The sequence below is a fragment of the Anabrus simplex genome, chromosome 9 (assembly GCF_040414725.1).
Source record: "Anabrus simplex isolate iqAnaSimp1 chromosome 9, ASM4041472v1, whole genome shotgun sequence".
In the NCBI taxonomy this organism is placed as follows: domain Eukaryota; kingdom Metazoa; phylum Arthropoda; class Insecta; order Orthoptera; family Tettigoniidae; genus Anabrus; species Anabrus simplex.
Window position 1 is genome coordinate 84,532,120 of NC_090273.1, and position 18,270 is coordinate 84,550,389.

General features: G+C 39.9%; 1 protein-coding gene across 2 annotated transcripts in view; it reads right to left on the reverse strand.

Annotated features, from left to right (window-relative positions):
• Positions 1 to 18,270, reverse strand: part of LOC136881270 (serine/threonine-protein phosphatase CPPED1) — a 122,090-nt gene that overhangs the window by 49,498 nt on the left and 54,322 nt on the right. For both annotated transcript variants that reach the window (XM_067154042.2, XM_067154041.2), the window contains exons 4-5: positions 10,475 to 10,613; positions 4,830 to 5,125 (exon numbers count right to left, since the gene is read on the reverse strand). In XM_067154042.2, coding sequence (XP_067010143.1) covers positions 4,830 to 5,125; positions 10,475 to 10,613 — 435 coding nt within the window. The remainder of the gene's footprint in view (positions 1 to 4,829; positions 5,126 to 10,474; positions 10,614 to 18,270) is intronic.

The following is an 18,270-nucleotide window of genomic DNA, read 5'->3' on the forward strand; positions in this document are numbered from 1 at the left end:
GGTCACGACATGCCCTTCCGTCTTTTATTACTGAAGGAACGGACTTGAGTGCGTGTCAAATCTGTGACCTCCAATAGAAAGGGATTGTGAAAGATTTAATAAAATTTAAGGGAGTATATCCCAGCATCAAGAAATAACAGTGTTTCAAATGTGCAGTGATAATTCTACATGAGTATAATTCCCATATTAATGCTTAAAATTCAGTATAAAAGTAAAGCTTAGTGCAAACAGAAGTGTGTGCAATGTGGTAAAATATTGTGTCAGCGCCTTGCTGTCGCCAAACTTAGAGCCGTGTACGTCACATAAACTGTGAAGGGAAAAATGCAGCGCTATGACACTGTAGGAAAATACATTCTTCTAGTAGCTTCCAGAGGCCTTGCATAGACAACACCCTTGAAGTGGCAGCAGGATCACGAGAGCTAATCAGCCCACAACACATCAGAGTTATGAAGTAGTAGGGGTTGATATTTGGAAAGAACACTAGGAACTTCTAGAAAGACAGACTGGATATTATAAGCTGGAGTTTTAGGCGTATTGGGAAGAAATATGGCAGCTGTGGTAAAGTTCATATCAAGGGAGAAGTTCAGTAGGTATAACCAAGTTCGTATCGGGGGAGAAACCTGGTAGTCATGGTGAAGTTCATATCAGGGGAAGCTCTGCAACTGTGGACAAGTTCATTTCAAGGGAGAAAATGAGAAAAGCTCTATTAATATTTCAGAGTGGTGTCTGTACAAAGACTTAAATGAACAAGAGTATAGAAAGCAGAGAAGACCTAGATTTAAAGGTCATTTGCCTCTCACTTAGAAGGCCAAGAGTTTGAGCCTGTGGAACAGCATTTCTGTTTGAACAGTTAACCAGGCGTCCAAAGCTGTATCAGCATCCGCAAGAGAGAAGAAAGAAGATACCCAACCAAGCTAAGTATTAACTATATTTAAAAGACTAAAGAGTGAGGCCCGGTTTCTTCAACTGTATGTTAAATTTTACTTAACAAATGTTAACAAACAATTGTTATTAATCTAACACTTTGTTTAAAAGTGCCCTGTTTCATGAACACATTTCCAACATTTGTTAAGAAACAATTGTTAAAGACAAATTAACACATTTCAGTGAGATTTCTGAACGCGTTTCGCAGTGAGCGTCTTTTGTTTCTTTACATAAAGCGCTCCTAGTGGTGTGTTGAAATACTATTTTGTCACACACACACACACACACACACACACACATGGTTGACATTATTATAGGTTATGGTTAGCAGAGACCAATAAGACGTAAACATGTTAAGTAAGAGGAACAAAAGCGTTAGTTATGATGAATGCAAGTTTTATTTCATTTAACTTCAATTTAAAATGATGCGAATGTGCTTAAAAAATGAAGGAACGGACTGTTATATCACAACATTTGATATAGCCTATTCTTATATTTTTATCACCGGGAAAATCTGATAATTGATGTGTTTTGAATGGTTTTCGGGCATTATTTTACTGCGGGGAAAATAATGTAATGCCTTGTTAATGCTGCAGTGGCAGTAGGAATTCTTTGCAGAATTCTACACACTTTTTCTTGCACTCGTGAATATAGTCGCTACAATTACATGAAAAGTGTCTCAAGCATAATATCTAACAAGTAGAGGCTAGACCCTGTGGTCAACCGCTTTCACCCAGCTTCAAGGTACCTGTGGGGAGACACTTAACGGTAACTCGTGTATAAGGGTTAAAGTCAACACGCTTTTGTTTTCAAAAAAATTGAGGTTCAGATGTCATTACACAGAATCCGCTTCGGACGAAGTGGAGGTGGTAGAATACTAAAAGGCAAACAATTTTCACGAACTTCCTTGGACAGTATGTTGGAGAATAATTCGATAACCACTGTATACCTATTTTTCACCTAAGTTTAGTTCATTTTTAATATCTTCTTTTTTCCATGTAAAATAATTATATTAATTAATTAATTAATAAAAAATAAACATGTCAGGTCCACAAACTAATAACTTCTGAAAAATTAATGAATCCCCAATTCCAAAGCAAGGCATATATACTTGGGAGTTACATCACAGCGGAACGGAGTGGTGGCTAAGTGGTCACCATACTTGTCTGCGAACCTCATAGACGTGAATTCAAGTCTTGTCGCAGCTATAATTTTTGCACGAAATAAATTAATATGTCCGCCTCTGTGGTGTAGTGGTTAGTGTGTTTAGCTGCTACCCCTGGAGGCCCGGGGTCGATTCCCGGCTCTGCCATGAAATTTGAAAAGGGGTACGAGGGCTGGAACGGGGTCCACTCAGCCTCGGGAGGTCAACCGAGTAGACATGGGCTCGATTCCCATCTTAGCCATCCTGGAAGTGGTTTTCCGTGGTTTCCCACTTCTCCTCCTAACTTAAGGCACGGCCGCTTCCTTCCCTCTTCCTTGTCTATCCCTTCCAATCTTCCCATCCCCCAGCAAGGCTCCTGTTCAGCATAGCAGGTGAGGCCGCCTGGGCGAGGTACTGGTCATCCTCCCCAGATGTATCCTCGACCCAGAGTCTGAAGCTCCACGACACTGCCCTTAAGGGGGTAGAGGTGGTATCCCTTGCTGAGTTCGAGGGTAAACTGACCCTGGAGGGTAAATAGATAAAGAAGAAGAAGAAGACAATTCAATAATATTTGAGGGAACGTCAAGATAAAAATTGGAACAAAAATATTACGCAAATTGCAGTACAGTTTATTTTCTACCTGAAATTAATATAGGCCTAAACGTTCTCACAGTAACTGCTGGATCTCTTTCTACATATATTAATTTGAGGTAGAAAATAAAATTCCACTGCAATTTGATTATTCATTTTATTCGCATTTTACCTTCACATTCCCTGAAACAATTAATGGCGAGACTCGAACTCGAGTCATCGAGTTTCGGAGAGTAGTACGATGACCAGTCGGCCACTGCTCCACTTGTCGCAGTTGCAACTCTTCAAGTATATAGGTGTTGCATTCGAATCAGGGGATTCATAAATTTTTTGGAAATTATTGGGTTGCAAACCTGACAAGTTTGAGGAAAATGTGTTCGCATTTTAGTGTTCTTTCACCTCCATGTGGTCCGAAGTGGATACTGCCTCATGATATTTGTCCTCGCTGTTGGAAACTCTAACCTATTTTTAATTTGCCCATCAACCGTGAATAAATGGCTGAGACTCAATGTGTTAACATGAAATTATTCAAGCAGATTTTTTTAAAAATTTTGTGTGGCTCTTGCTAGCCTGGTGCAGCCCTCGTAGGGCAGACCTTCTGATGACAGTGGGTGGCATTTGCCATGTATGGGGAACTGCGGTTATTGTGGTGGAGGATAGTTCTGCATGTTATGAATGAGTTCAGGGATGTTGGAGACAGCACAAATATCCAGTCCCCCAGCCAATTAAGATCAAAATACCCGAGCTGGGAATTGAACCTGGGATCCTCTGAATGGAGGGTCACTACACTGACCATTCAGTCAAAAGTCCAAATATACAGTTGTTGCTAACCACCCAGTTCCTAATATGAGCAAACATGCCTACAAAGAACCTCTGGAACGAAGAACTAAGATTTTTTTTTTTTTAGAATTTGCTTCACATCTCACCAATACAGATAGGTCTTATGGCAACGATGGGATAGGAAATGGCTAGGAGCAGAAAGGAAGCAGCCATGGCCTTAGTTAAGGTTCATCCCGAGCATCTGCCTGGTGTGAAAATGGGAAATCATGGAAAACCATCTTCAGGGCCGACAGTGGGAGTTGAACCTACTATCTCCTGAATGCAAGCTGACAGCTACATGCCGCAAACCATGCAGCCACTCGCTTAGAGAGTATAATGGATGAACCTTGGTACACTTCATTAAAATCAGATTCCAAATCAAAGAAGCTGAATATCCTATGAATAAATAATAATGTTATTGGCTTTACATCCCACTAACTACTTTTATGGTTTTAGGAGATACCGAGGTGCCAGAATTTAGTGCTGCAGGTGTTATTTTACGTACCAGTAAATCTACCAACACAAGGCTGACATATTTGAGCACCTTCAAATACCATCGGACTGAGCCAGGATAGCTATCTGCTTTATGTCGCACCAACACAGATATGTCTTATGGCGACGATGGGATACGAAGGCCTAGGAATGGGAAGGAAGTGGCCGTGGCCACAGCCCCAACATTTGCCTGGTGTGAAAATGGGAAACCACGGAAAAACCATCTTCAGGGCTGCCGACAGTGGGGTTCGAACCCACTATCTCCCGATTACTGGATACCAGCCGCAATTAAGCGACTGCAGCTATCGAGCTCAGTGAGCCAGGATTGAACCTGCCAAGTTGGGTCAGAAGGCCAGTGCCTCAACCATAAGAGCCACTCAGCCCAGCACCAAATCCATGAAATCAGGTCCTCTGAAGTCATGACTTTGCCTTATCCCTAAGCATACGAATGGTTAGAAGTTAAATATTTTCTGTCCTTTCCTATCATGTGAGAGCCTGAACATTCACAGAAACATTGATCATGAAGATAATTGCTTTTGAGAAGTGACTTTATTCTGGATCAGCTGGACTGAGAAGATTCAAAATGAGATGGCGGGAAGTTCTGAAGTAACAATACTTTAGCAAGAAATGAGGCACCCAGTTGCCTGTTGCATTTCATCTTACAAGGGAAGACATCTGGGAAGAGAGGGCTTGGGAGATAATGAACATCTTAGTTGCAGAACTGCAGCAGTGTTTTATGATGTTAAGTGAACAACCGTTCCAGACTGCCATCAACAAATTTACGACAGCCAACATGATCGTCAATGTTTGATAACAGATATGGCACAATGAAAAGGAAAGAAGAAAATTTATGACATACCTGCTCGGAGAAGTTTCTCCAGCATCACTTGCCGTATTTCATAATCAATGGCAAAGTATCGATTGAGGTCTCTCTCTTCGGCATTTTTCAAGAACCATGGAATGTGCTGGAAAACAATCACTCGTTTAGGTTTGCTCCTTGCAATTTCTTGTAACTGTTCTTCAAGCCACGAGTTATGATCATCAGCCAAGCTCTGCACAGCTTTTGTGTCAAAGAAATATTGAGAGTTGATAACAAGGAAGAAAACCCCTCCACACCAGAAAGAGAAGTAGTCATCACCAAATGAACTTTTGTATCTGTAAAAAGAGATAAGAGAGTGTGATTGTTTCATGTTTCATTACTTTCACTGGGTGGTGATGATGATTGTTTTAAGGGGCTTAACATACAAGTAATTTAGTAGCTGATCATCGTTTTCAATTCTTGGTTAATTGGTCTACAAAAATGGTAAGTTGAAGGACGCGATATCAATAAACCTCATTCTTACCAGATGTTTATTACACTAGTGTCCAAAAGTTAAGCATAAGTTATGAGTAAGCAGGGCAACAGGAAATAGACCGCAAATCGCACGACATATGAACCTACCAACCTTACGTGTTCACTCTGTATAGGAAAGGAGTGTTCCCTGCTTTGACTAGTGGCGTAACCGCAAGGTAATGACAGCCACTGCCTGCACCCCATATTCCCTCAGTCATGTTTGCCCTGTTATAGTGTGCGGAGTGTAGCCTCGTGGTGAACGTGACAACATAATGGCATAACAATGCCACTTAGACCCAGTTTTGCAGGGTAAAATAATCGGCCGCCTGGAAGCAGGCCAGATACAGACCGAAGTCGCCGTATCCTTGAATGTGCCACAAAGTGTCATTTCCAGGCTTTGGGGACGATTTCGAGACACAGGAGATGTTAGTTGTAGGCCAGTACCAGGTCGACCAAGGGTAACCACCCCACTGCAGGACCGATATCTGGCCTTAACCGCCCGACGAAATCAGAGTGCACCTGCAAGACAATAGTCGACAGAGTTTGCAGCCGACTCAGGGGTTGCCGTTTCCCGGCAAACTGTGTACTGGAGGTTCGGAACAGCAGAGCTATTTGTCCAACATCCAGCGGTGTTCGTCCTGCTCACTCCAGCACAGAGACGGGCCTGTTTACTATGGGGCCGTCAACATCGAAACTAGATCATGAATGAATGGAGGCATGTGCTCTTCACAGATGTTTACCTATTTTAACCGCAACTCTTACTTTTTAGTGTGAACATTTGTCACATACTAGGTATCATTGCATGTATACTGTTACGTACTTACATATCTTGTTTTTGTCACCTTGCTCAGTTTGTAATATAGGCTGATGATGACTCAAAAAAAGAGTCAAAACTGGTACCACAAATAAACCACATTGTAAAATAACGATCTTGTACAACATATATTGTATTGAAAAGATGGAACCCTTGAATTCACTTTTACTATTGTGATTCTGAGTTCAATACGGAACAATAATGAAGTTTTTAACTTTGAATGATGTACCTTATGAAGCAAATTCTAAGGCCTATTATTATATGGGCTTAAAAATCAAAATTGCAAAACTGGGAAAAGACTTAAATTTTCTAAAACATAGTATGGTTCACAATTTAACACCCAATTTTCTAAAAGTTAATACAAGAAAACAATGTATCTCTCCTCAACATTCGAGAGCCCAATCCAAAGTCAACAAACTGTGGCTAAAGAATTAAATCAGATTTTTATACAAGAGAAAATCCTTTCTGAACAACCAACTCTGTAAGACACACCTTCAAGCAGCCTGCTTACTTACAAGCGTTCAATGGGACTTATTCCATACCCAAATCAATAATAAATTATTCAAAGTACTAGCTAAAAAATACAACTAACTTTAGAGAGGAAACTCAACACACTTAAAAACAATTCAATATCAAATAAGACTGTTACAAAAGTAACCAAAGAACCTAGTAATTCCGATAATCTGATCGAACAATTCCACCCCCCCAATTGTTAATTTGTCCAAATAAGCCTAGATGACGATGAAAACGTGATCTTTGCAAAAGGTCCCAAACACAACTGGCCAAATTTAAACAGAATTAGCACAACCTCCAACTTAGTTATAGAATCTGAACTAGCCATTAGCAAAATGCCACCAGATCCTCGAGACAAAATAAGATTAGACGTAAAAAGGTAATTAAATAAGATTCATACCTCAAAAAGCAAAACAACACCCCACGTTAGTAAAAAAACAATGGAGATCCCTCAGTCGAACGAGAACACATTCTTAAACTTTAAAAACATCATCACAAAAGCAGACAAATGTAACATGACCGTAGTTATGGATAAAACCAGGTACATTGAAAAAACCAAAAACTTTTTACATAACGGTTCATTTTCTACAGTCAAGAAAGACCCAACCCAACAAATACAACACCTTTTAAAGCAAATTCTAAAGAAAACCTCATTTCTTTTCACTGATCAAGAAAAAGCACGTTTAACTAACATGAACCCAGGTCTGCCCACGACCAAAGCTTTCCCTAAAATCTACAAGGCCGATGTCCTCATCCACCTGATTATTAATTACAGACCCAGCCCAATATATAAACTAGCCCAATTCATTCAAAAATTACTTAAGAAAAACTACAAATTTTTGTCAAATAAATCCGTTAAAAATACCATTGAGTTGATTAAGAAATTAGACAACTCTGAAATTCAATCACACCATTCCATTCACTCATTCGATATTACCAATATGTACCCCAGTATTAATACTAAAAAACTGTTTCCCATTATCCAAAGGAATATTAACACACATAGTGGCCTAAGTAAACTTGAGATCCAGGATTTTATGACTGTATTAAAATTAGTAGTCAATAACAATTTTTTCACTTTTGACAACAACATATATCAACAAGGTGGCTTTGCAATGGGGTCACCGGCCTCAGGGCTTTTAGCAGAAATATATCTAGACTTTTTAGGACACTCTGCAATTGACAATAATGGCACCTTTGCTAACATACTTTTTCGGGCCAGGTATGTTGTTGATATTTTGGTAATCCTAGATGACAGAACCATTAATGCACCCTCCACTCTTATTAACCTTAATAATATCGATCCCCATATCAAATTCACCTTGGAATCTGAATGAAATAAATCAATAAATTTTCTAGATATTACAATAAGCAGGCTCCCAACCTCTTTATCATACAAAATATACAGAAAGCCCACACAAACAGCTACCACCATTAGACAAGATTCTTCACACCCACATACACGTAAGTGCGCTACTTATAATAGCTTGGTTGACCGTGCTTTTAAAATACCATTATCTAATGAAAATGTAAATAAAGAATTGAATATCATCCGTTCCATTGCCAGATTCAACGGATACAACAACGCTTTTATAGAAAGAATAATTAATAAATTTAAACATCGACCAAACACAGCACTAATGAAAGAAAGATCCAACCCTGCTGTTTATTCTATTTTTACTTTCAGTGAAGATGTATATAGCATCGTGAATACTTTTTAAAGAAACAGAATACCAAGATATCCTTTCGAACCAATAACAGGAATATGGACATAGTACATAACTCTAAGTCAGTAAAAAAAACTAACATCTTTTCAAGGTCAGGTGCCTACCGTTTCAAATGCAATAACTGCAATTCTCCATACATTGGGCAGACCGGACGCGATTTTAAAACTAGGTATACAGAACATGTCAACACGATCATATACAACAGATTTTCAGCAATAGGGCAACATATTCATGATGAAAAACACAATTTTACTACTATAGACCAGGACATACAAATTCTTAGTACCTTAAGCAAAGGACCTCTCCTTGATACCACTGAAAGCTGTTTTATTCACCTTGACCAGTTTTTTAATCCCAACTTAAACCAAAATGAAATTTTGGAAAAATCAAATATCCTCTTCGATTTTCTCATCAAGGTCTTTAAAAGCATCAACTTTTCAAACAGGCATTCAATATTTTACAAAATACACAACACCCTCTTACGCCACATACCCCCACCGCATCGCCCTCCCGACCCGCCTTAAACACCTCCCCTTTACCCCCACATTCCACAAGCGCCTCCCCTCCCTTCTTTCCACCCATACCACCGCTCTGTCCTCGCACCACCACATGCTTCAGTCTCTTATCTCCTCTCTACAAGTTAAGCTACACGGCACGCTAAACAAGTGAGCCTCATAAAAATTCATACTATATTCGATAATAACTTGTCTTGCCCCCCTTTTAAGCCTTCTACATACTCAACTAGATTTCCTTTTTTCTTTAGGCTTCATAATCCACATTCAACTGGGAAAATCTTGGTCCAGCATTTTAACAAAGGACCTACATGTACATAATTCTCCACTGTGTGACGTGCCGGCAAAACACAGACTTGAAAACTTTGTCGAACAACTTTGTACAAAAATTACTTTTGAGACTCATTCCATCATGTCAGAACGATATATCCACCAGAGGAGATAGATTTGAATATGTTTATCAAGTTTTTAACTAACACATAACCATAATCTCAGCATCAGAATGTGTGATATCAACAACTGCATCAAGTTTCCACATGCCTCAAAAGCATTGTAAACATGGCCACCTATTTTAACTGCAACTCTTACTTTTAAGTGTGAACATTTGCCACAAACTATGTATCATTGCATGTATACTGTTACGTACTTCATATTTTGTTTTTGTCATCTTGCTCAGTTTGTAATATAGGCTGATGATGACTCAAAAAACGAGTCAAAACTGGTACCACAAATAAACCATGTTGTAAAATAACAATATTGTACAACATATACTGTATTGAAAAGGTAGAATCCTTGAATTCACTTTTACTATTTTGATTTTCAGTTCAAGACGGAAAAATAACGAAGTTTTTTAAACTTTGAATAGAGCTCATCGAAGTGCATGGGCCCGCGACCATGGAACAATGGCGGCGTGTGGCATGGTCCGATGAATCCCGGTTCCAGTTGTATCGAGCTGATCGGTGCGTGAGAGTGTGGCGTATGCCCCATGAAAGCTATGAATCCTGGGTGTAAACAAAGTTGTGTCCATGCATGATGTGGCTCAGTTTTAGTCTAGGCAGCGTTCTCATGGACGCAATTAGGCCCCATTGTCCAGCTGCAGGGAGCGCTGACAGTGCACGTTATGTGGACATTCTTTCAGATCATCTGCATCCCTTTCTGCCCTAGAGTACCCTGATGGAGATGCCAGGTTCCAACAGGACAATGCGCTATGTCACCATTCTGTGGTGGCACGCAGGTGGTTGGAGGAGAACTTCATTGAAGTTAAGACCATGGACTGGCCCTCCAGATCCCCTAATCTTAATCCAATTGAGCATTTCTGGGATGCTGTCGATGCTGGTGTACGCTCCATGAACCCTGCACCAACTATGCAAGACCAATTTTGGGTAGCTGTTCAAGATGCGTGGGTCCAGTTCCTTCTAGAACGATTTCAACACCTTGTAGAGTCGATGCCGTGCTGTATTGCTGCCACTTTGAGGGCTCGCGGAGGAGCAACTCGTTTCACATTTAGTGTCTTCCCATGACTTTTGGCCACTCAGTGAATTATGGGCTCCTACTCATGTTCCTATATCTACTAGATTTATGTTTCTTAAAAAGATGTGTACTAACGATCTCACTGACTCCAGAGTTGGATGGTCACCAATGTCATGATTCCCACACACACATACTAATGGGACTGCAGGATCCAGTTTCCCAAAAGCTTGCTTGAATGCAACTTCTTGCTTTTTGAAGACTTCTGGCTCTTCAGCTGTAACAGGTTTGAAACAGAATTATTCACAAATACCTTCCAATCTTCTCTTTTATATTCTCAGTATACTAACAGATACATAATAAAACCAATACTCTCTGGACTAATAAAACATTTTTCATGCTTAATGGCAATAATTTCTTGAACTGAATAAAAAAGAGGGCTTTATGTCAAAATCTTTATCCATCACTACCAGTGCTTGAAGTCCAATGAACACTGTGATGATGACAAGCCAAAGCTGTACAGTAGGAGTCAGCATGAGGAGACAGTGCTGGGAGAACAGCAAGCAAAAGAGTAGTCCTGGAAAACTGTTTTTATTTATTTATTTATCTGTTGTATTGTTTTATATGGCAGGACTCAGGCTATGAAGCCTGCTATTCTGTCCGACTACACATACACCTACATGAAGAGTTAAATATACACTAAATAAGTTATCTACAATTTACTACCTTAAGGTATCACTTAAATGTTTTAATTAACCTAATAACTTGGCTATGATCTAATCATATGTATGTTATGAATAATTATTATTTGTTAACCAGGCTTGACAGAGTTTCTTAAAGTGGAGGTGGTTTGACACGCTCCTAATTTCAGCAGGCAGGGAATTCCAAATTCGACTGGCGGCAACTACAAATAATCTACTGTAACCAGTTGAGTGGTTGTTGTTGTTGTGTGTTGTTGTTGTTGTTATTATTATTATTATTATTATTATTATTATTATTATTATTATTATTATTATTATTATTATTATTATTATTATTATTATTATTATTATTATTATTTATTAATCATATGGTGATTATAACTACAAATTTATAAGTCCAGGTCCAAGTGTTTCAGCCACTCTACAGCACTTTCTGAAAGATGAAACAGGTCGCTGGAGCTTCTGGAGTAGGCATGAAGAGGGCAGCGCAGGATGACATGATCCATGGTCTACTCCTCTTCACTGCATTCACACATTAGAGAATCCATCCAACCCCACTTATGGCATAAGAAATTGCAGCGTCCATGCCCAGTTCTCAGTCTGTTGAGGCGACACCATAGTTTTCTTGGGAGGTTGAATCCCTTCATTTTCTGGGTTGGATTTAGGTCATGAGCATTTGTTCCAGATGTTGAAATTGACCACTCTCGTTTAGATTAAAATTATCCCTCAAGATTCGGTCGGCGAGTATACTTGCTGGTCTCCTAGATCAAAGTCGTCATGGCGATGGGGAATAAATTCCTGGTGAACTGGTAATGAGGGAGATGACCAGATCTTCTTTGCTTCTCTCAGCAGAGCTTCCTTTCTCCTCAGGTGGGGTGGTGGGATATGACTAAGTACAGGTAACCAGTGGCGAGGTATTGACTTTGCAGTACCAGTTATGCAGTGCATGGTACCATTCAGCTTAGTATCCACTGTATGCACATGTGCACTTTCCAGCCATATCGGGGCACAGTATTCCGTTGCAGAGTAGACAAGACTGATACCCGTTAATTGTAAGCAGTCAGCCGAGGCTCCCCAGGAACTGCCACAAAGCTTGTGCAGGATGTTATTCCTTGTAGCGATTTTGTGAGAGAGCTTGGTGAGATGTTCTTTGTAGCTCAAAGTTCTGTCCAGTGTGACTCCTAGATATTTCTGGAACGGGTTGTACTTTAGTTTTTCACCAAGGAATAAAACAGATGGCTCATAGTTTGCGAGTCGGTTGCTGAGATGACGACATGATACCTCGGTCTTAGAAGCACTTGGGATCAAACGCCAAGACTTGAAGAATGTTGCCATTTTGACGAAGTCTGCTGAAAGAATGCCTTTTCCATCCTCAAAATTTCTGCTTTGAGCTACCAGTGCAATGTCGTCTGCATAGATGAACTTAGTAGCTGTGGTTGATGGTAAGTCATGGATGTACAGGTTAAAGAGAACTGGGGCCAATACTGATCCCTGTGGCAGACCGTTATTTAATTTTCTTTTGCGACTTTTAGAATCACCTAGGAATACTACAAACTCTCTCTCGCAGAGCATGTTAGGTTTGCAATTTCCAAGCAGGGAATTACTTCCAGCACTTTAAGAATTAGTCCACTTCGCCAGACAGTATCATATGCACTTGTCAGATCAATAAAGACAGCTCTTGATTTTAACTTCTTTTGGAAGCCTGCCTCGATGTGAGCGGTAAGAGACAAAACTTTATCAGTGCAGCTGCGATTTCTTCAGAAACCAGCTTTCTCTGGGGGGATTACAGCGTCAATGAGTGGTGCTATCCTAGTGAGGACGACACGTTCCAAGAGTTTATAAGTGCAACTGAGGAGTGCTAATGGGCGGTAGTTTTCAGGTCTCTGCTCCGACTTTCCAGGTTTAAGAAGGGCGATCACCTTTGACCGCTTGAACTTCTTCGGCAGGTTGTTAGTCTGAAGGATGTAAGTAAAAAGAGAAGTGATCCACTTTATGCTATGTGGACCCATATTTCAAAGGAATTCGTTGAAGATATTATCAGGGCTAGCAGCCTTACTGGTTTTCAGCATTTTGATAGCAGCTTCAACTTCCTAAATAGAGAATGGTCTAGACAGTTCCTCATTCTTCTTTGTTCCATGTTTGAGCTCGGTGAGCTTACGTTTCACAGTTTTTGTATGGCATTTATCTCTCTTGGCTCGGGTGACTTCAACCATTCTATTTGCAATGGCATCTGAGTTCAAGTTAGTGCACTGCTTTTTAGAAAAATGTTTTCCAGTAAGTCGATTTAAGACTCTCCAAGCTTTTCTGCTCAATTTTGCAAAGTCCATCTCTTTCACTGTTGCTTCCCACTTTTCTCTCCTATTCTTGTCTAATGACCATAGAAGCTGTGAACCTACTTCATGGCTGCCTGTTGTTTGATATTCTTCATACAGGGCCTCACTTTCTGGATTCCAACCGGGCACATAATATTTTCTGAAACCTCTCGGAATATTCGATTTGGCAGCTGAAATGACTAAGCTGACAAAGTCATCATAGTTACTAGCGGTTGGTTCTAGATTTGTATCACACAGCTGAATCAAGATCTTTAGAGAATTTATCCCAGTTTGCACAATTAAAATTCCACCTAGGTAAAGGTACTGAGGTCACCAGGGGTATCTTCATACCTGTTTCCAACAGGACTGGTCAATGTTGGCTGTTTGGGAAACTCAACAATATTGTACATGTAATACTGAGAGGTTGATCAAAGCAATCCATGGACACAAATGTTAGGTTGGGGTTGTAGTCTCTTCTCCAGCGAGCAGAATTGAAAGTGCCCTTGTCTTTCGCATCAAAAACTAGGTGCAGATTGGATATTTCAGCCCACTGAGTTAATGCCTCACCATCTTCATCAACTGTGTCATATCGCCAGTTAGTATGACGGCTGTTAAAATCTCCAGTGTAAATGCAGGGATGGCTGAAGGTTGGCAAAATTCTAGGAGGCCAGCTGATGCTAGGAGGCTTATACACATTAACAACTGTTACGTTATTAACCTGTATTACTATAGAGAAAATGAGATCCTTTACACTTGACTCAACAACTTGAACTCCTGTAAGACTGGATTTGGCATAGGTGAATGGAAATGCTTAGTACTGAGGTGGATGATGATCTGGTAGGAATACTAGAAGGTGATGCTAGAAAATGGAATTGTGTGGCAAGGTATTGAGGAGTGTTGAGGCTCAGTATACGATGTAACAGAGAAAAGGTGTGTACATTTTGTCGCTCTCTTAAGCGAAGCCATGAAAGTTACCAAATGCGGGAGAAATATGGTTAAACCTTGGTATATCTGAAATAAATCAAACACATGCGTTATGTGCCTTCTGGAGCTTGATGGAAAGCGAGGCGTTCATGTTACTGTATACTATGTCACAGTAGTCGAATATTGGCATTACCATACTTTGGATAAGCAGTTTTCTTACATTTTGGGGGAGTAAATCTCTGAGTTTCTTAAGGGAATGTAAGGAATAAAAGACTCGCTGACATATACCTATTACATGATAGTTCCAACTAAGGTTTCTGTCCATTATCATCCCTAAGTTTTTAACTGTGTCTTTGAATTGTAGCTGACTGCTTCTTAATGTTACTAGGTGAATATGAATGTTTGTGAGGCGTGCATGGGTTTTTTGAGTAGCTAAAAGAATACACTGCGATTTTTGGGCATTGATTTTTAGTGCATGGTCATCGGTCCACTTACATATTCTTTCTAGGTCATTTATATTAGTTATTGCAGTCGGTATGTCACGAGGGTGTGCATGTGTATATATTTGTATGTAAGTCATCTGCGTACACATGATTTTGACATTGTTTAATTACTTGTGTTAGTCCTGAAATGAAGATCAAAAATAGGAGTGGCACTAGCACTGACCCCTGTTGTATTCCAGTCTCTATAGATTGCCATGAAGAGAAATTTTCACCTGCTGATACACACTACCGGCGACCGGAGAGATAGGAATACATCCAGGATAGTGTGCTTTGTGAGAAGTTAAGAGCACGTAATTTTGCCAACAGTATGTCCATGTCAACACAGTCAAAGGCCTTACTAAGATCTAGAAGAGTTAGAACAGTAACTTCTCCCTTATCCATAGCTACTCCTATGTTATTTGTAACTCTAAGTAGTGCAGTAGTTGTGCTATGATTGCTTCTAAAACCTGACTGATATTTGTTAAGAAGTAAATTGTTATTTAAATATGAGGTTATTTGTCTGTGAACTACTTTCTTCAAAATTTTGGACAGAAATGGTAAAATGCAAATGGATCTAAAGTCTTTGGGTTCTGTGGGATTGTTGGTCTTTGGGAGTGGGCAAATAATTGCACATTTCCAAAGGGAAGGAAATATGTCAGTTATCAGTGAGGTATTAATGATGTGGGTTAGAGTTGGTAGGATTACGTCTAGAGATTTTAACAGTAACTGTGGAACAATCTCGTCACATCCTGTTGCAGTTGTCTTTACTGATCGTGCAATTTGTCTCACTTCTGTGGGAGTTACGAGTGAAAAATATAACTGGTCTCCTCCATTGTTAGTATTGTCATTGTGTAGAATTTTGTTAATTGTCTGTTCTTTTGTTGTCTCATCAATGTTAATGGGTCTTGTAGTAAAGTATTGGTTTAAATCATCCAGTGGTAGTTTAATGTCAGCAGTATGTATAGTTTTTCCACCTATGCCCATTTTTTAAATGGTTTTCCAGACTGTTGTCATGTTCTGGGTTAGCAAAATGTTCTGTGAGTGTCTTATTTTAGCATTCCTTACAGCCTGTGTGGTCCTGTTAAGAAGGGTCTTGTACAGATCAAAATTGTTTGGTACTTGACTAGTTTTAAATTTTCTGAAAGCTTTGTCTCTTTCTGTCATTAAGTCTCGTATTTCCTGAGTCATCCATGGAGCTGCAGTGCGGGTTATGCAGGCAGTGTGTTTTGGCGCGTGTTTATTGAGAAGAGCTAACAGTTGTTTGTTTAAGAACTCCACTTTATCATCTATATTATCTAAAATATGGACATTATGCCAAGGTATGCTTGCAGCGTCTTCTAATAGGGCTTCATCATTTATATTTTTTAGGTCTCAGAATGTAATTAATTCAGGTCTGTATTTGGGGCATTTAAGTGAATAAGCTAAATAAATTAAGTCATGATTGGATAGTCCGCAAGCAGACATTTGCCCGTGGGTCAGTACCCTGTCAGGGTTATTCGTCACATGCAAGTCCAATAATGTATGTGATGTGGCTGTGTGATGTATTGCGTTAAGTGGCAAAATCATCATGTTACAAGATGTAAATATATTGATTAGTTGCTTAGTCTCAGTCATTTTGTCGTTAAGAATGTCAGTATTGAGGTCACCTAGTAATAAAACATGCTCATACCTAGGCAAGAGGTCTAGTAGGATGTCTTCAAGGTTGATGATGAATCCAATCTTTGGTGGGCGGTACACTACACTCAGTAAGCACTTTTCATCTAGAGCCTCAATTTCTATGAACATGAACTCAGGCCTTGCGCAGTATTTACTAATTGTTTTGTAGATTAGCCGGCCCCGTGGTGTAGGGGTAGCGTGCCTGCCTCTTACCCGGAGGCCCCGGGTTCGATTCCCGGCCAGGTCAGGGAATTTTACCTTGACCTGAGGGCTGGTTCGAGGTCCACTCAGCCTACGTGATTAGAATTGAGGAGCTATCTGACGGTGAGATGGCGGCCCCGGTCTAGAAAGCCAAGAATAACGACCGAGAGGATCCGTCGTGCTGACCACACGACACCTCGTAATCTGCAGGCCTTCGGGCTGAGCAGCGGTCGCTTGGTAGGCCAAGGCCCTTCAAGGGCTGTAGTGCCATGGGGTTTGGTTTGGTTTGGTTTGGTTTGGTTTGGTTTGGTTTGTAGATTATTTATATTTTAGGTCGTTCCTAATATAGATAGCTACTCCACCACTAGCTTTACCTGTGCGATCATTTCAGATCAAAGTATAATTTTCAAGGTGGACGAGAGAATCTGACAACCAAGGTTTCATCCAAGTTTCCCCGTTCATCACGATGTGAGGGTTGACATTAGCAATTATATTACGGAGTTCATGGAAGTGAGGAATTAGACTTTGGATGTTAGCACGTACTACCTGTAAGGAATTTGGGAAGTTGTTAAAAGCACTTGTAAGAGGATTAGTATTAGGGGGCTGGGTAGGTATGGGAGTGGAGATTCTGCTCAGCTGACCACCAGTAACCTTGCCGAAAACAGAAGCGTGTGCAGCACTTTGACTTGCCAACCTTTACGCTGTCTTGCCTAGTTATATGTAAATCTAATGAAGATATAATCTAAAAGTAATAGTTGGAATAGTAATTATAATAATCCTAGCAGTTTCCCGCTGGCTACACCCGCAATGTACAAAGTATGGTGGTGTTCGTTACTATCCTCACGGATGTATTTGCAAAGTTTCGAGTTAATAAAATAAAGCACATGATCTGCTGTGGTAATAGAATGTAATATTATGTCAATAAAAGACTTGAAAATACATCACATAAAGAAATTGAATTAAATGTTCCTTGGAACAACACTACACGCCGAACTGTTAAAAAGTCCTTCAAAGATCTTCGTCACAAAGACAAATGTACTCATAACTTTTTTCAGAATCTACCAATTTAAGTAGTTATTACCTCAAAAGAAAGCACCTGATCCAGTGAGTGTTTTTAGACTAAAATGAACTGTGTACCGCAATTAGAACGAAAGATATGATTGCTTCAATGAGAAAAAATGTTGAAGACATGAGACGTCAAATTGAATGTGCACTCATAACTTTCCTCAGAATCAATCAATTTGAATAGTTAAGAGCTGAAATGAAAGAGCTTGATCAAGTGAGTGTTCTTAGGCCAAAACAAACTCCGTACCTCAATTAGAACCTAAGATATGATTGCTTCAAAGAAACAAAACATTGAAAAAATCAAATAATTTGAGGAAGGCAGAAGTTAAGTGATTGATAGTACCCGATGACAAATCTGTGCATGAATACCTTTCAGTTAACGAAAAAATGAAGAAAATCCACCAGACAGAATGGTTGGACTGACTTTCGTTTTCATAAAAAAATTTAATATATACTGTAGACACAGGAAGTTGAGTCAGAAATAGGAAGATGGATCAGCTTAGAGCAAGTTGGCCGTGTGAGTAGGGGTGCACAGCTGTGGGCTTGCATTCAGGAGACGGTGGGTTCAAACCCTTCTATACACAGCCCTGAAG